The 18,338-nt window shown below is 60.4% G+C and overlaps 1 protein-coding gene across 17 annotated transcripts in view; it reads left to right on the plus strand.

Moving 5' to 3' along the window:
- Positions 1-18,338, plus strand: part of JAKMIP3 (Janus kinase and microtubule interacting protein 3) — a gene marked incomplete at both ends in the record, with an annotated part of 42,838 nt that overhangs the window by 13,789 nt on the left and 10,711 nt on the right. For 2 of the 17 annotated variants that reach the window (XM_082610930.1, XM_082610939.1), the window contains 13 exons: positions 4,714-4,929; positions 6,383-6,502; positions 7,049-7,195; positions 7,427-7,558; positions 8,791-8,826; positions 9,647-9,706; positions 10,821-10,949; positions 11,979-12,107; positions 13,023-13,106; positions 14,608-14,670; positions 16,548-16,646; positions 17,454-17,552; positions 17,641-17,700. In XM_082610930.1, coding sequence (XP_082467056.1) covers positions 4,714-4,929; positions 6,383-6,502; positions 7,049-7,195; positions 7,427-7,558; positions 8,791-8,826; positions 9,647-9,706; positions 10,821-10,949; positions 11,979-12,107; positions 13,023-13,106; positions 14,608-14,670; positions 16,548-16,646; positions 17,454-17,552; positions 17,641-17,700 — 1,374 coding nt within the window. The remainder of the gene's footprint in view (positions 1-4,713; positions 4,930-6,382; positions 6,503-7,048; positions 7,196-7,426; positions 7,559-8,790; positions 8,827-9,646; positions 9,707-10,820; positions 10,950-11,978; positions 12,108-13,022; positions 13,107-14,607; positions 14,671-16,547; positions 16,647-17,453; positions 17,553-17,640; positions 17,701-18,338) is intronic. The other 15 variants (XM_082610941.1, XM_082610946.1, XM_082610932.1 and 12 more) reach the window with 12 other exon arrangements.

Raw genomic sequence — 18,338 nt, forward strand, 5'->3', positions numbered from 1 at the left:
CATATTATAGAATAATATTCTATATTATATTATAGAATATACAAAATAATTGTTTCCAGTTTTTATGGGGTATAATTGACACACATCACTGTATAGGGTTAAAAAGTGTACACATGCTGGTCTGACTCCCATGCATGTGAAATGATCACCCCCGTGAGGTTAGTCAGCGTCCACCAGTTCATGGAGACACAATAAAAAGAAAAACCAAAAAAAAAATTAAAAAAAATGTTTTCCGTGTGATAAGAGCTCTTAGGAAGGAACTCTTAGGATCTACTGTAGTAACAGCTTTCATATATTTCAGTACATATCAATGTTCTCTTTTTGTGCAATTTAAAGCAAATAATGAAAAACACACATGAAGTCTCAGCCGCGTGCCCAACACACAGGAGGTGCTCCCAGAGCGAGGACCGCAGTGGGCGCCAGTTCCCGCCACCCGCGAGCCCAGCATCATGGCCCAAGCCTCTCTGCCAGGGCCCTTTCTCTGGTGAAGCGCTGTCCCCATGGTGCCCCCTTGCTTAACTGAGGCCCAGCATCTCTTCGACCTTCTCGTTTAGGCTCTAGCTGGTGAGAGTATCCTGGCCACTAGACCCGGCTGTGGATTCAGGGGTAACACCCAGCCCAGCTGTGCAGACGTGTCTGAAGTGACCGTGACTGAGGCCAAGTGTGATGCCCCAGCCCAGGGGGAGGGGCAGCCTTGCCTGGGAATGGGGGCTCAGGGCATTTTCAGAGAAGGCGGGGTTGGAAAGAGAGGGAGTGGTGGCAGGACTGGAGCACAACTGGAGGAAGATGTGGTCCAGAGGAGGCCCCCCCTGCAGGGGCCTGGGGGCAGGTCTGAGGAAGGGACCTGGTTTGGAGGGGAGGCGGGCTGGGGGCTGTCCAGAGGCAGGGCCTGGCCCCGAGCCCCAGGGCCAGCAGTGGTCAGGGTGCTGCGGGCCAGAGGAGGGACGTGGTCCCAGGTCCCAGGACAGCCATGGTGCAGCAAGGTTCACTGACGCGGCCCCAAGGATGACCGTGCTGACGGCCGTCGGGGGTCTCCGGGCTCCCGCACAGAGAGACCCCGTCTGCAGTTACCTTGGAAGATATTTGACAATCCCAGTTTCTTACAAACGTTAGGCAAAGAGTTGCTGTTTCCCCAGCCGTGGCACTGGCCCATCCAGGGGTGTGGTGACGATTTCCCTGGGTCTGGGAGGAAGGCACGTGGTTCCGGAGGGTCAGAGTTCCACCAGTGCTCAGGGAAGCGCTGGCCTGGGGGAGACGCGGCCTCCCCTTCCCCATGCACCGCCCAGCGCTGGACGCCGAACCAGGGCATGTGTGACCGCAGGAGCGGCCATGCAGCAGCCAGTGCCAGACAGGGTTGCAGCCGAGTGAAGGCCAGCCCGGGGGCCCTACTGCAGCCCAGGCACAAGGCCGAGCGCAGTGGCCGTGGGCAGCCTGACCGGGAAGCCAAGGAGCGTGCAGGGAGGTCCGCGCCTCGCGTCCTCGTGTGGCCGGCGCCCCGAGCAAAGGGGACCCTGCCGAGAGTGCTGCTTGTAGCAAACCTGGGGCCTGAATTCCCTGCACCCTGGGGAACGGGAGCCCCGCCTGTAGATGGGTCTTGCTGGCAGCCCGGCCCAGGGAGGAAGGGAGGGGACCTCAGCAAGGGGCGGCCACTTTGCAAAGAACACGACAACTCCCAAGTAGCTAAAAGCAGGAGACTCCCCTGCAGCATCTTGGTCAGTCTGGCTGGTGTTTCGGGGCCTGGCCCCTGCCCGCTTGCCGCAGCTCTTCCGGCCCTTGTCCTGTGGCTCCAGCCAGTTTGGGGTCTTCTGGGTGCGGCTCACAGGGTCTGAAGGGGAGGCTGTAGCCATGTCAGAGAGGCCAGCAGGCGGCGGGCTGGCCCTGGTGAGGCGTGAGGCTGAGGGCCCCCGCAGGGCCAGGCGTGGGCAGGAGAAGGATGGCTGCGCCGGGCCAGTGGGGAAGGGCCGGGGAGCTGTGGAGAGTTAGGTCCCTGCTTTGACCCCGGGACCCTGGGTGCTGGCCGGGGGTGTGGCACCCCGTGAGGGCACAGAGCTCTCAAGGAGAAGCTTCCTGGAGGGTGGGGACGCGGCGGCTGGCAGGCACGCCCAGACAGAGCCAGGGAGGCCCGGAGCCGGGTGGGCTGCAGGGCTGCAGGACGGGCTCGGGGCTCAGAGGTGCTTCTCACCGCGGGGCTCGCCTCGGAACGCCCGGGGGTTTCAGGAGGTGACTGCAGGATTGGGGCCTCCCTGCTGAGGCCCAGGCCTGTTGTTTTTAGGGCTCCCTGGATCTTACAGAAGGGAAGTCTGGAGCCCCAGGAGGCTCTGGAGCTACCTCGTCAGCCGTGCCCGGCTGCACAGAGACCCTGGAGAGACTCGGTCCCAGGGTAGGGGGGATCCTGACCAAATTTTCAGCCTGTCAGAGTGGAAGGGAAGGAGGTGGTTCACTCTGATTTCCTCTGCGAGCTCAGGTGCGTCCCCATCGTCCCAGCCGCGCCTGGCTGGTGACACACTCTAAGGACTGGGCTGCAGCAGGCGGGAGGGGGTGTGACTCCGGGCCCCAGGAACAGCTTCGGGCACGTTCATGCTGTGTTGTTGTGGAATCGGGGGATGTCTGTCGAGCATTCGCTAAAATACAAGCTCAGATGGTTATTAAAAATTCTATAAAACCAAAGAAGTACAGGCAACACCAATTTCAGCTTTCTCATAAAAACCTATGGTGTGTGATGCTACCTGCCCCCAGTTGTCTGGACAGCTAGTTAGAGTGGTTAAACCCGTACAGAGACTGCTGGGAAGGGACATGGATTCTTCACAGTGCTTCTCGCAGGTCAGGAGAACAGCCCAGCTTTCCCGCGGCCACCCACCGAGGCTTCCCTGGCCATCCCGTTACCTGGGTTTGAATGTGCTCCCTGAGCTGGAAGCAGCCCCCCGAGTGAGGTGGGGGCCCCATGCATCCGACAGAGCGTGTCTCCCGTCGGCTGGGCATGCCCGTGGTGGACACGCGCCTCCTTCACGGACGGGCCTCTGTGTCTAAAGCAGCAGGACCGGGAGATGCAGGAACGTGCCCTTGTCTGAGACCCTTGGCATGTCGGGCACAACAAGGCGCTGAGCGCGAGACCCCTAGGATCTTAGAGGTGTTTCCATCTTCAGAAATCAAATCCCCCCTCGGTGGGGCGGAAGCAGCCGCACGCATTTCCTTGGTGAGCAGATCTCGCATCTCCACCTCGGGGTGGACCGGCTAACTTGGGCACGTTACGTGGCACGTACAGTGACTTCCCTGGGAGGTTGGCTTCCTGGTCCAGACCATCTGCTTAAATAGCTGATTTAAGTGGGAGAGTGGAGACTTGTTTTTACTTTCCTGATGAAGGAAAAATGATGTTTCTAAAGTGTCTGTGTATGACTGTAAATGTGAGACCAGAGAATATAGCTGCTTCTTAATATGACTTTATTTTCACTGGCCTCTCTGTTTCCACTAATTGAATGGGTTGCCTCTTTCCACGTTGCTGTGTGCTCCAGGCAATGGGAGTTTAGCAATTAAGGATTTCTTTTCTTCTGTTCAACGTCGCTGGCCTGTGAATTCTGTGATCTGGGCTAATTAGACATCTCTACTCTGTTCCAAGCTGACTTCAGCAGATGGCTGATTTATTAACTTACTCAAACCTTAAACAGCAAGCAAAGCAGCAGGATATCCTACCCTGCTCTGCTGTTTGGAATATGCTTTAAACCGAGTCTTGTCAATCTGGTGCCATTTGTAATGACGCCCCCAGCACCCGAGCCTGTCTGTCTAAAGAATGGGCCGCTCGGGGCCTGTTACGCCTGGCCCTCCCCCCAGGGCAGTGGCCTGCGCTTTGGTCAGGGCCGTCTCTGTGGCAGCTGGGAGGGGCCCAGAGGCCAGGAGCAGCTGTGTCTGGAAGGGCTGGCAGCTATCAGGAGGTTGACGCTTAAGGGAGAGTGGGCAGGGCTGCAGACCCCTCACAGCCACCAGACGCCCTGGGCACCCTGACCTCCCGTCTGGAGCCTGCTTGTCCAGGGACCCCCCGCCCCAAGCCTTAGCTCAGAGGAAGCTGAATTAAAAATGCGGCTTTGCCTGCGAGCAGTCGGGCAGCGCCCCTGCTTTCTACCCACACCTTGGAGCCGAGGGAGGACACGCACGTTGGCCCTACGCACCATCCAGCCTCCCCAAGCCAGGCGCCGCAGAGCAGCGGGAAAGAGGCCGAAAGGGCTTTTGGGCCCACAGCTCCTACTTCTCTGTGTTCACAGCCCGCCTGTTTTAACACAAACCTTGCTCATCCTACTGACAGGGTACGGGAAACGGGGCGCCCCTCTTCTGCCTGACGTGCAGCAGAAGGCAGAGGATAGAGGTGTCCTCTCCAGACCCTGCTGGACAAGGGGTCCCCGCAGGCCAGCCTGGGAGAGGGGAGTCCTGCCAGGACCCCGGGGAGGCTGGGGAGGCGTGTGTGGTGGACGTCCAGGGAGACGTCCTCGGCTCCCCCAGCTTGGTCTGAGCCGGGGAGTCACATGAGGCCTGGGTGGCGGGGCATGGCTCTCGGTCCAGGGCCACTTGCTTTGCTTCGGGTCTCAGAGCCCGAGACGCCGGCAGGGCTGCTGCTGCGGGTGCCCCTCCTGACGCTTGCATGAGAGAGTCACTCCGCCTGTTTCTATGGTAACTGCAGATCTGTACCCTGCCTGCGTGTGTGATTGTGTTCTGTTCTCCTTGTAGATGGAGGAGATAAAATTTAAAGACAGAGCAGTCTTCGTGCTGGAGAGAGAGTTAGGGGTTCAAGCCGGGCATGCTCAGAGACTGCAGCTCCAAAAAGAGGCTCTAGATGAGCAGCTGTCCCAGGTCAAAGAGACCGATCGGCACCTGGGCAGCCCCAGACGGGAACTTCCTCACGCAAGCGGTGCAGGAGACGCCTCAGACCACTCGGGAAGCCCTGTAAGCACCTCCCATGCTTGGCCCGGCGACCCAGAGTCACAGACAGTGCTGCCCGTGGCTCATGGCCCCGCGGGCAGCCCCCTGGGGAGTCCAGAGCCCAAGCCCTCCTGCCCTGGCGGCACCGACCGTGTCTGCAGCCCGCAAGCCATAGGGACCCTCAGCTTTGCTGGCTTGGCTGCGGGGCCCGGAGACTTCGTCTCTTCCCTTCCTGTGACGTAGCACAGCACAAACCCTCTTCTGTCCCTCCCGTGGGCCCTGCCCGAGGGGTCAGGCTTAGCTGCACCCACCTCACCTGCCGGGCCCCAGGCTGCGAAGCGTCCCTGCCCTCGCTGGTGGGAGTTGCGGCTGGGCTGCTCCATCGCCGCGCGCACGTGGGCTTTGCCTCGCGGCCCAGGGCGGCCCCCTGCTCGCCCCCCTCTGGCTTTGACCCTCCCGCAGTGGTTTCTGCCGCTCCCGTCACCAGTCGCCCACCCACCGCTTTCTGCATGCCCACGCCGCTTTCTGCTCCTTGGGCTGCATGGCAGCGCAGGGGCTGTGACACCATCCATTTCCTCACGGCCGCTCCTGATCCAGAGCCCTCTGAGGGGTTCCGGGAATCCGGGAGGGAGTCTAACTTCCACGGACCCTCGACGCGGTCCTTCCAGGTCTGCGCCCTCGCCTCTCCTGCACCTGCTGAATGAGGAACCGTTCCACGGTCCTTCCTGGACGCGTGTCTGTTTGCTTGGAGGACAGAACCGCGTTTGAGCCGAGCCAGCCCTAGGACAGTGACATTCGAGAACAGAGCACGACATTTTGTAATCTTCTTATAAATGGCTTAACTGGATCAAAACCAGCTCCTGCTCTGGCATTCGATAGATTCCGTTAACTCCAGAGAAATTCTGAAGCCAGATCAAAATGTTTTCTTTGATTTTCCAATCAAGTTCTAGTGGTTTCCAAAGTGACCTTTCAGAAACTAAATTTGAGGCACCACTTTTCTTGGGAAACCCACTTTTGAAAGTCTATGTTGAACACCTTTTCCTGGGCTCACATTATAACATGAGGAAAATTATGCCCCGACTGCAGTGCAGGGCAGGCCCCCCCCTGAAAGCTGCAGCCAGCAGTGGCCACAGGAAGCATGGTGCTGGTTTCCGGGGTTTTCTTGGCGTCACACAAACCTGCGGCATCTGCATCGGCACGCCCTCGCCCCCACATCTGCATGCCCTCGCCCCCCACATCTGGATACTTCTGGACATTTCTGCTCCTACATCCCGTCCCCAGCATACAGTTTGCCGTGCCCACGGCGCTCGAAGCAGCAGTTGCCGGCCCCCAGGAGGGTCCACACCCACCCCCAGCTGTTCGGAATCACAGGCGAGCATGACGCAGAAGTGCCTTGGTTTCCGTGGTGTGTTGAGATTTGCAATGGTTTTTGTGTCTGTGTCTAGGAACAGTTATTTGCAGTTGATTTTTGTTTTAGGAACAGCAGTTGGATGAAAAGGATGCTCGGCGTTTCCAACTTAAGATTGCGGAGCTGAGCGCGATCATCCGGAAACTCGAGGACCGCAATGCCCTGCTGTCGGAGGAGAGGAACGAGCTGGTGTGTGGCAGCGGGGCCTCTGGATTCTGCGGGCTTGTGGCTGCTGTGCAGGGCGAGCTGAGGCATCCTCTTCCAAAAGTCCCTGTGGGAAGGAGGAACGAGGGTGACAGGGGTGGGCCTTGCGTCCAGGCTCCTTGGCTGTTTCCAATAAACAAAATCAGGTGGGGGGCCAGAAATGGGCCTCAGGAGCCAGCTGGCTGACCCCTGCCCTGCGTCACCGAGGCACAAGTATCCTCAGTTCTGCGCGTGATCGGGAACATGTGAGGACCTCGCCCTTCAGCGGTGCCCTCCCCCTTAGTCCTTATGGCCACGGAGATTCCCCGGTGACCTGCGCTGCCGGGGAATGAGCTCCCCAAGGGGCCCCGAAGGGTCACGAGCCGGGCTGCTCCCCACAGCTCTTATGGGCTGAATAGAGCGCGGGCCCGAGGCTGCTGCCCTTTGTGGAACCTGAGGCTTATGCTGCTCACTTGACCGCCTCTGTTTGGAGACTGCTGGTTCTCTGCACACTTTTAAAAATCACTCTGTGTAATTTATTTTGTCTTTCAGTTAAAGCGTTTAAGGGAAGCTGAAAGTCAGTACAAGCCATTGCTGGATAAAAACAAACGCCTTACTCGGAAAAACGAAGATCTGTCTCACACTTTACGTCGGATGGAAAACAAGTTAAAATTTATCACCCAGGAGAATATAGAGATGGTAAGGGGCCTCGCTGTCGTGTACCCGGCCTCTCCTGCACGAGGTTCGGTAACAAGATGGAGCCTTTGGTCTCACGGGCGTTGGTGGGACCAGTAGCTCGCCAGAAGGAGGCCGTCCGCCCGCAGCCCGCAGGCGGCTGGTGACAGGGCTGCCGGGACGCAGCAGCCACCCTTCACCGGTCGGGCCCCCTCAGCCCACATGTCGCGCCGTGTGGTCTGGTTGGTTTTTCAGAGACAGAGGGCTGGCATCCTAAGGAGACCCAGTTCCTTAAACGACCTGGACCAGAGCCAGGACGAAAGAGAGGTGGACTTCCTGAAGCTGCAGATCCTGGAGCAGCAACACCTCATAGACGAGCTCTCCAAGGTGACCGCTGGGCGTCACCCCGCCCGCCCGCCAGCCGCGCTCCTGTCCCCTCCCGTCCCCGCTCTGCTGCCCACAGGGCACCCTGCGCCCGGGCTGGGCGGGGCCTGCCGGAGATGGGGGACAGCCTCCCCCAGGGTCGGCTCTAGGCGAGCCCCCCAGCCGAAGACCTCTGCTTCCCCCCCGCCTCGGGACTGCGCCCTCAAGAGCAGCAACAGGGCCTGTGTTGGCCCCGGGGCTCTCATAGCGCTGGGGGTGGGATCCAACGTCAGGGTGCTGGCAGGGCCGCGCTCCCGCAGACGGTGCTGGGGAGGACGGGTCTTTGGCCGCCGGCCACATCCCTCTGACCTCAGCTGTCTTCCTGGGGCCTCTCCTCTCTCTTCTGGACACCCAACCACCCTAATCCAGGATGGTCTCCTCTCAAGGTCCATGACGTAATCACTCTGCAAAGACCCTGTTTCCAAATAAGGCCGCAGTCCCAGGCCTGGGGCTTGGGGTGTGGGGGTATCTCTCCGGGGGCCCCACCCTCCATGTACGTAGCCCTCCCCCTGCGGCCCCAGCCCCGGCACAGCCTTTCCAGTAGTCCTTCTAGGGACCCTCCTGCAGTTACCCTCATCAGGGCATCTTCTGCATCTTTTTGGGACCCTGACTGACTCCACGGTCAGATCAGTTCAGAACAAGCTGCTTTGGTCATTCTGTGCCCTGGGCGGGGGCGGGGGGAGGGAAGCAGAGGGGACAGCGGCGCTCTCTGTCCTATCGCGGGCATGGCGCGGGGCCAGGGAGCGCCGGTCTGTCTTGTTTCCATGACTGAAATCACCTCCGAAGTAACTGAGATGGGTTGGGGCATCTTCCCACCCCGTGGGCAAGATGGGGTCTCACCACCCAGCCTTCCCTGACAGGGCCTGAGATCAGAGCTCTTGTCCCTTCAATGACCAGTGACCGTCCATCCCCACAATAAGAATGCACGAGGGGAAGAGGACAAAGACAGCATCCTGATCAGTTACAGATGCACACTCACCCTGAGCCTCTGCAGGGTCCCGGTTGCCCTTGGGGGCATCAGCTTAGGGAGGGAGGAGGTACCAGGGCCAAGGAAGACCCTCCCTCTCGGGGTGGGGGGCTGGGCAAGAGCAGTGGGATTCTACATCAGGAAGCAGAGGCTGGGGCCTGCGGGGCTCGGGGGCTCCCACGGGGCTGGATCTGTGCTCCCAACTCTCCACCTGCCTTCTCTCTTCCAGACTCTGGAGACTGCCGGCTACGTGAAGAGCATGTTAGTAAGTACCAGTCGGCATCCTCTCCTGCATCGCCTCCCACTTCCTGGGACCCTTTGTCCCCAAAGCCTTCCTGTTCCAGTGGTTCCTCCCCACCCAGATAGGAGCATCCACCCCCACCCTGGGTGGGTTTTATGACCACAGTGCTGCTTGCCCAGAGGCTTTGCCGTGGTGACTGAGATCGCCCACCCAGCAGGGTCACGCAGGGAAACGGCCAGCACCCCAGTTGGCTTTTGGCAACGCCTGATTCAGAGCTGGCTCTCCCTCCCGCCCTGGGACACTCACCCCCCCATGGGTTTCTCCACCCCCGCCTGGACCCCGGTCTGGGCCTGGCTGGCTTCCTCATGGCCCCATAAATGCAGCCTAGCTCCCTGGAGAGAACAGGGTCACTGGTCTCACGTGTTTGCGAGGTCTGTCTCCACCGTGTGAATGCCACCCCGTGGACGTCTGCCCTGGGAGAGCGGAGAGGGGCTGGGCCCTCTGTCTTTCTCGAACTTCCATTTATGTGTGTGCCACTCTAACCCCTGCCCTGCAGGGTCCCAACCCCAGGCAGCGGAGGAAGCTCCAGACATGAGCTCAGAGACACCCAAACCTGCCGTTCCTATTCCAGCCCAAGCTGGAAAGATGGTCCTTCCAAACCCTCAGAGCAAACTGCCCTGAGCAGACCTCACTGCAGTGTCTTTGTGATAATGCAGGCGATAGACCAGCCTCAAGGTCACCCTCGGTCCATTCAGATGACGACTCGGAAATATTAACCTGTGTATTTAAAACTGACAGAGCTGTTCAACTACTCAAAAAAATCTCCTCAACTGGTTTTTTGCAGGAACGTGATAAGCTTTTAAGATATCGGAAACAAAGAAAGAAGATGGCAAAACTCCCCAAGGTAAACGAGTACATGAAACGTGTATTTTAAAAAGCCACTTAACAGGAATGAACCTCTTCCTTTAGATGTGAAAAGAAAATGGTTTTCTTATTTCTAAAAATTGTTCTTATGAAACAACCAAAACAGGACCCAAAGTATGTATTCTCTTTATGTATATATATTTTTTAATTAATTTATTTATTCATTTATTTTTGGCTGTGTTGGGTCTTTGTTGCTGCGCGCGGGCTTTCTCTAGTTGCGGCGAGTCGGGGCTACTCTTCATTGCAGTGAGCTTCTCATTACGGTGGCTTCTCTTGTTGAGGAGCACGGGCTCTAGGCGCACGGGTTTCAGTAGTTGTGGCACACGGGCTCAGTAGTTGTGGCTCTCGGGCTCTAGAGCACAGGCTCAGTAGTTGTGGCTCACGGACTTAGCTGCTCCGCGGCATGTGGGATCTTCCCGGACCAGGGCTTGAACCCGTGTCCCCTGCATTGGCAGGCGGATTCTTAACCACTGCGCCACCAGGGAAGCCCTCTCTTTATATTTTAAATTAAAAAACCCAACCTTGTTTCCTTTAAATTTCCAAGAGAAGATGTGAATTCACCACAGTAATGAGGAGGAGGAGAAGGTAGCTGCGACACGCTCCCCGCCTTGGGCCAGGGCCGCGGGCGGCAGCACCTGGGTCTCTCCCAGGCAGACCTGCGCCCCTGTGCCCCTAGGGAATTTGAAGACCTGGGATCGTTTCTTTGCTGCACAATCCTTTTTGATAAACCTGTAACTTTTATTAAAGGAGATTTGGGAGATATTCCCAAAGGACCTAACTTGTATCCTGCTTTTTACAAACTGTGTGGGTTTCTTTTTTGGTTTGGTTTTGGAACAACCAACGGTGATCCCCATACAGGCTGTTAGAGATTCCTTAGTCACAAACATGGGCTTGTCTGGTCCCTAGAAAGGCCGCCAGGAGGGCCATGTCCCACTCTGCTGTCCTCCAGCCCAGATGGTGGCCCCCTTGGCCCAAGGTTGGGCGGCCCGAGCAGTGCGGGGCGCGGGCGGTCCAGGATGGAGGCCGGAGTGCGCTTGGGGGCGGCCGGGCAGCTGGTCTGGGTTTGGATTAACACCATCCCTTTTGGTCAGAAGCCGGTTGTCGTGGAGACCTTCTTTGGATACGACGAAGAGGCTTCCCTGGAATCTGATGGTTCTTCCATCTCTTATCAAACGGACAGGACAGACCAGACCCCGTGCACCCCAGACGACGACCTGGAGGAGGTACCCTCCCGCGGCGGCTTCTGGACAGGCCCAGCGGGCGGCACAGAGGCAGGCGGGGTCAGGGTCAGGAGGCCTGCTCCCCGGAGGGGGCCCTCACCGGCTGTAACCCTCAATAACCCACGATTTTGTACAGTGGGAAACACCTCCCACTGCCGGCTGCCTGGCTGTTGCTGCCCCCCTTCCTTCGCATGCACGCCCCGTCTGCTTCACCCCCGTCACTGCGCCAGGGCCCCCTCTGCAGAGCGGTGCAGAGAGCTCCTGCCCTCTCAGGGTGTCGGGGGTGGGGGGTCTGGGCCACCCAGCAGGGGTCGGCACCAGCGCCACGGGTGCAGCCGAGTCGTGCCTCAGGGTGGAGGGGTGATGAGGACAAGCTCTGTCTCTGGATAAACACAGCCGAGGTGTCCCACCCTCCCCACGCCTCCTTCCAGAGCACTGGCCCAGCCCTGCGGGTGTGGGATGAGGGGGGGCCAGTGGTCCGTGGCCCCGACCGGCACAGCGGGCACTGAGGCCGCGGGTCGCACCTCCCCTGGCAGATCCTGGCGGATGGCCCCGTGACCATGAACCCGCTTAGAGATCCAGGACAGGGTAGCACAGCTGCCGCCAGTGAGGACGGGCCTGGGGGAGCTTGGGCCCATTAGGGTTCCCGTCTGGTCACTCCTGGACTTGGCTTGTTCTCCTCTGAAGGCCAGCAGCCCCCTGCCTTCTCCCTGGGGCAGCAAGTGACATCCCAGCCACGGGGAGGCAGCATGGGTGACTGTGCAGGAAGGAGCCTGGAAGGTGAGACCCCAGCTGTAAGCCTTTCACAAGGCCCAGGTTCCTTCCCGACACACTCCGGCAGAGCGAATCCTCAGGGCAGCCTGGTCAGGAATGCAGGGTCCCCGGCTCAGGACAGCCTGGCTGGCAGGTGGGCCCCAGCCGAGCCCTGGCCTCGGATCAGCCAGCTCGGCCTTTCATCCCAGGGCTCAGGGCCTGCCTCTCGGGTCCCCGGTAGAGGCCTGGCTAACGTTGTGTCTCCGTGCGCCCCTCCAGGGCCTGGCCAAGGAGGAGACGGAGCTGAGGTTCCGGCAGCTGACCATGGAGTACCAGGCCCTGCAGCGGGCCTATGCGCTGCTGCAGGAGCAGGTCGGAGGGACGCTGGACGCAGAGCGAGAAGTTAAGGTCTAACTGACGTCCACGCCACCACGCTCCGGCTCCCACTGGGCTCCCCCGCTTGACCCCCGGCCTTGGCAGGGACCCTCGCACCTTCCAGGCCCGGCCCTTCTCTCCCGCGGTCATGGTCAGGCCTGGTGATGCTCACCCAGGCGATCGACACGCGGTTGTTTGGGAAGCAGCTCTGGCGGTCGCTCAGTGGCGGGTGGGCCTGGGCCAGGGCGGGGTCCGAGTGGAGTGGAGGCACCCTCACACCCTGTGTCCCGATGGCCCAAACACTCTCATCCGTTTGCCCTGGAAGCTGTTCCCAGGGCAGCCGGGGCACCCATCATGATAAAGTGCCCTGCGGCCTGGACCCTGTGAGAGCAGATTAGCTCGAGGGAAGGGGGCTCAGACCCCCTAGAAGCCAGCTGGTGCTGGGCGGTGGGCTTTCACGCAGCAGGGCGCCGGGGGCTGGTCTTCTAAAGGAGGTTGGGCTCTGGGGAAGAAAGTGAAAGCGAAGTGCGGGTAAGGAGGTGAGTGCAGGGCGGGCAGAGGCGCGGGGAGGGGAGGGAAGGTGCCCGGGGGCTGTGCCTGGCACACCACTCAGCAGCCCCTCTGCGTGTGTCCTGGTCATTATTGTCCGACAACTAAAGCAGCCCCTTCCAGCCGCACCCGGCAGCTCAATCCTCTTTCATCCTGGAAACGAGGATTCTCCCTAATATTCCCTCCAAAATGACTCTACAGATCGTCCCCCGTAATCTCAGCGAGGTCGCGTGCTTCAGCTAAGCCTCCGCGTTTCCCCTTTACTCCAGAGCGGTCCTTGCCAAGGGGCTACTCTCCACTGGCTGAACCAAAAGGCAGACAGTCCCCTTAAAGTCCCATCCAAGTGGGCGCGTCTGGCTTTTAGAGAAAATTTGATGTATGTCTCCTCCCATCCTACAGACCCGTGAGCAGCTACAGGCGGACGTGCAGAGGGCGCAGACGCGGATCGAAGACCTGGAGAAGGCCCTGGCAGAGCAGGGACAGGTGAGCACAGGGGCCTGGGTCCCCGGGAAGCTGGGGTGGTGGCCTGGGTCCCTGGGCTGCAGTGCCCCCCCCATGAGGGTGGCGGTCTGTGAGTGTGTCCGTCGGCGAGAACTATCCATCTGCACACTGAGGATTGGCACCCCAGCTCCCTTTACTGTGTGTGATTCACACCTCAGTAAAAGATTTAAAAGCAGAAAGAATGCATACATAAAGGAATTCCACAGCAAGCCTCAAACAAGGCAGGAATCATCCTGGCCATCCGTACACGCCTCTTTGAGCTTGATCAGAGATCCTGTCCGTCTCTTAGCTCAAGGCCTGGATTTCAGGTCCCAGGGGTTTGTCGGTCACTCCCCTTAGCCCCCCTCACCGCTGGGCTCTTCAAATCCTGGGGGGAGGGCCTCCATCCCACGGGGCCTGAGCCTCCCCCTGACCTGCTGGATGGTGCAGCCCCAGGTGGACCTCCAGGACGGGCTGGAGGACGTCCAGTGGGGCTGGGAGGGTCTGGGTGGGAGAGGGCCACGCGCCGTGCAGACCCACGGAGTGCCTGATGTGTTAACTGCTGGGGAGACGGCTGGACAGACGGACAGGGCAAGGACGTGAGCCACTGCCCGGCCACGTTGCCACATCCTCGCCTGAGCGCATGAGGCCCCGAATCCAGTGCTGAGGCACCTGAATCACACAGGACCGGCCCACATCCCCACTCCTCGGCCCCTGAGCCCCCGGGCTGCGCTCGGCCTGAGTGGGCTGCATGCACAGCGCCATGACCCAGACCCGGAGGCGTCATTCCTGGGCCCCGTCTGATGTTGCCGCCGAGCCTCTTGCGCCCGAGGAGCACAGTAGCCGAGGGGCTGGGAAGCGAGAAGGAGGAGGAGGGGAGGAAGCCGGTCCTTTGGTTGCAGAAACGAGTCCTTCAGACTTGAAAAGAACTTCACAGAGGACTCTGCTGAGAAGAAATTTGGGGCCGAGTTCAGTGTCTGGACACCTCACTTTGTGACCACATGCCGGTGGTGGAGGTTCCTCCAGGGCACGGAGCTGGAACCGGGGTTGAAGACACTGGGGCTCCCCCAAGGCCTGACCCAGGGCAGCCCAGCAGGTGTCCGCACGGGCCCCACCAGAGCTCAGAGCCTCCCTCGGGCCCCGTGTCCCCAGGTGTGAAGTGGGAGGGACCCCCACCCTGGCACCTGCCCTCTCCCCACCGGCCCGAGCCCCCTGGCTCCTGCTGGCCGTGTGTCTGGGTCCCCTAGACCTGCAACGTCCACATGGGCTCCTGGCCTGGGCTTGCACAAGCCTGGGTGCCATCCACTTCTATCCGGGACCCTCCAAGGAAATGGGTGAAACCCTGGGTTTTCATCAGCTGTGGGGCAGAAGCTATCACTCCCTGGTTACTTCAGAAGCTGGGTGTTGAGTCTTTTCGTCACATCCCCTGTCTGCTGAATCGTGATTTCAATCGTGGTTCCACCCTGCGGTGTTTTTATTTCTCCACTTTGATTCCCTTTCCAAGGACATGAAGTGGATTGAAGACAAGCAAGCGCTGTATCGGAGAAATCAAGAGCTCATAGAAAAGGTAACGCCCCTGCCAGGCCGCGTCTGAGAGTGGCTGCTTCCCGAAAAAAGCAGGAATTCCCTTGCGCTCAGGGGTTTGCGGGGTCCCCGCGGTGCTGGGCAGTGGGGAGAAAGCAGAGGTTCCCCGGCGGAGCCCCAGCCAGGCTTTCTGTGCTTCTCACTCCCGTGGGGTTGCCCCCACGACCCACCCCCACCGTCTCCTGGGACAGGCGGCCTGGAAGGGGGCACCTAGGGTCCCGCCAGCCCCATGTCTATAGCGGCGTCTCGATTCTTGTTTTCTTGCCTGATGGGTTCTGTGGTTGGTGATGGTTAGAAAACCCTTGTGGGCAGTTCATGGCCGTCCCCAGAGGAGTGGGCCCAGGACGGCTGGAGCCAGTCACGCGGAACGAGGTGGGAGGGGGCAGTGGCTGCATGTCCAGAGGCAGGAGGGCCAGTGGGGCCTCACAGCTCACTCTGGCGGCCCCCTCATCACCCTGTCCTGGTGAGGGTGCTCTTGGTGACCCGTCCCCACCAGCAGCTGGCCTTGTCCACAGACAGAGGGCGGGCGGGGGCAGCACCTTCTACGGCAGGCACAGCTCTTCTAGAAAAGAGCCAGGCCGGCCACAGCTCGCGAGCCTGAGGGCACCGAACCAGGCCCATGGGCAGAGGCCGGTCCTGCCCCACCCGAAGCCGTCAGGCCCACACGGGGCAGCGCTTCGGGCGCCATTCGTACCTTAAGTGCTGAGCGACACCTACCTGCTTGTCGTGGACCCTCTGCACACGTCTTCACTCAGCACAGCTGCTTCCGTGATGCTCTCATGCTCACATAAACGCTCCTGTGCATGTAAGTGCTTGTGTGTACACAGAACGGCCGCATACTTAAATGCACACGCACACATGTAAATGCTTGTGCGCACACATAAATGTTCATGTGCGCACGTAATAGCTTGTGTACACTCAGACACACGTGCACCTTTAAACACTCGTGTGCACATTAGCACCTGCATATACACTGGAACACAGGCACACTCAAATGTTCATGAGCACACACACACTTAAACACTCATGTGAGCTTGTCACCTGTACACGTCATACCCACAGGCACACATAAACTCTCATTTGCACACTTGAACACTCATATGTGCACTTAAAACCTGTGCATTTGTCTGGCACGGTGCCCATGGGGTCACAGTCCTGGCCTGTGGGTGCATCCCAGCTGTCCCAGCCGTGCAGAGTGACACACAGTGCAGTGGGAAGACCCAGCCCCCGAGGGCACCGGCTGACTCAGAGGACACTGATGCTCCCGGATCCATCTGGACCCATTCCGAGCCGCAGAGCAGGCCCCTCAGCCCCCACGTTCAACTCTGGGGGACGGACCGAGTGGACAGTGCCCGTGGTGGACACGAGACCACTGTGGACATGTGCCACGGGCTGCACTGTGCTTTACCCCTTGGGAGGCACGGGCCTCACACACGTCAGTTCTGGAGGGTGGCCAGGCAGCCACGGCACACAGCCCCGCCATCGGGCAGCAGTGTTCCTGAGGCTCTGGGCCAGCCTGGGCTCCAAGGGGCGCCGTCCTGGCCGTGGTGAGGCGCGGGCAGCATGGCGACAGCTTACGCCTCTGCCCGCGGTGGCCCTTCTCTTCCTCATCTCTGCTCAGACGGCCCCCCGCCCAGTGCTCCCGGCCCTGCGTCCCCCGCCCACCCGCTGCCGGTTTAGCCAAGGGGGGGACTCACCTAGTCTCACCAGGGCGGCCCCCCACGGACTGAGGCTGGAGTGAGGGCTCTGGGCCGAGGACCAGGGCCAGGCGACCATCCCCGTGACGCCAGCAGCCGTCAGGGAAGCTGAGAGCTGGCCTCACGTGAGACTCCAGGGCCTCACCCGTCTTTTATTTTACAGATTAAACAAATGGAGACAGAAGAGGCTCGGTTAAAGCATGAGGTCCAGGATGCGAAGGACCAAAACGAGCTGCTGGAGTTCCGGATCCTGGAGCTAGAGGTGCGGGGTCGGGGTGGGGTCAGAGAGCTGTCACCCCGAGCTGGTGCCATCGAGGGCTGCGAGTCCAGCCCTGTCACTCAGAGGAAACAGATGCAAGACGAAACAAAAGTGTCCGCACACAGCTCTGGGGCCTCCCTCGCTCCTGGTCCCCCGTGGCCCTGGCTGCCAGGCATGACCACCCTCTCCTATGATGCCACCACCCAGCTTCGCTTGGTGCGTCCCTGCACCGGCGTTTCCACCCATCTGGTTTCCTGGCGTCCACGCACACCTGCAGTGTGGGGAGTGGGCCCCCATGAGTCCAGAGGGAGCTGCCCCTCAGGGTCCTCCCGTCCACCTCCCGGGGCGCAAGAGGGCTGTGTGGCCACTCCGTGTGCATCGCCCCGTGGCCCCAGGGCTCCTGCCTGTGGTCCTGGATGAGGACGGTGGCGGCCCCTCCAGCCACTGTCCTCTGTCCTCAGGGTCGCTGAGGTCAGGCCCGTGCGGGACACTGCTCCCGGTCCCCTGGGACTCAGATCAGCTCGTCGGCCCTGGGGGTGGGACTGCCGGCCCCTCAGCAGGCGGGGGCCGCTCCCAAGGGCCTCCCCGTGGGTGGCTGGGAGGTCCGTGCCCCTATCAGCGTCCACACAGGGCCGTTCCCTGGGGAGGAGGAGGGATGGGCCTCTGCTGCAGCAGCCGGGGCTTCATCCTCACCAAGACGACGCTGACCGTGCTGGGTGGACGTGGTGTCTTCACCGTGTCCCCGGGCAGCCCAGCACTGCCCTCCAGGAGGGAGGGGACGCCCGTGCCCAGATTCCGCTCTCTGTCTAGGAGAGGGAGAGGAAGTCGCCGGCCATCAACTTCCACCACACTCACTTCGTGGACGGGAAGAGCCCCCTGCAGGCGTACTGCGAGGCCGAAGGCGTGATGGTAACACCCCGCCCCTGCCTGCACACCCCTCACCCCCGCGGCCGCCTGGCCAGCGCTCCCTCCCAGCAGCCTGTCCCCCTGCCTCTAGGACATCCTGGTCTCGGAGCTGATGAAGAAGCTGGACCTCCTGGGGGACAACGCCGTAAGTGTAGGTCGCTCTCCTGACTTGTGCATGCCTCCCCGTGCCCAGCGCCCTGCACGGTCCAGGGGCCCCTGTGAGTCCCGCTGTGGCCCTACCGCAGCCCACACCCTCCCACTGCCGGAGCTGCCTGGGACGGGCCCTCTGGCATTTAGGAGAAACTGCGTTCTTTCTGACTCTGTTCCCGCACGGGAGTTCAGGGCCTCGGCTCTCACACTTGATTCTTCCAGCAGAGGTGCTTCTGGCCCCGTGTTCTCAGTTTCTGGGATCCCTCTCAGTCTCTAAGCTCTTCCATGTTCTTGGTGGGGATGGGGGCTGTGGGTCCTTAGCGTGCCTTAGACACCTCAAACTCAGGGCTTCCCACTTACTTAGTTTGGGAGGAGGGGAAGAGCCTATATAAATAATCCCCGAATCTCACTTAGGGCAGAGTTCCAGTTTCTACAGCAAACTCCTCAAACACCCGCCAATTGCTGAATGGGCAGTGACCGCATCCCTCACGCCACCCTCCACCCTCCATCCTCCATCCACCCACCTTCCATCCATTCTCCGTTCACCCTCCGTCCATCATCCTGTACTGGTTGAGCCCCTGCCCAATGGTGGGGGGGATCAACTGTGCTGGAACAGGGCCCCAGTCCACACCCCAGAAC

This window comes from Mesoplodon mirus, assembly GCF_964341445.2.
Source record: "Mesoplodon mirus genome assembly, chromosome: 2".
Lineage (NCBI taxonomy): Eukaryota > Metazoa > Chordata > Mammalia > Artiodactyla > Ziphiidae > Mesoplodon > Mesoplodon mirus.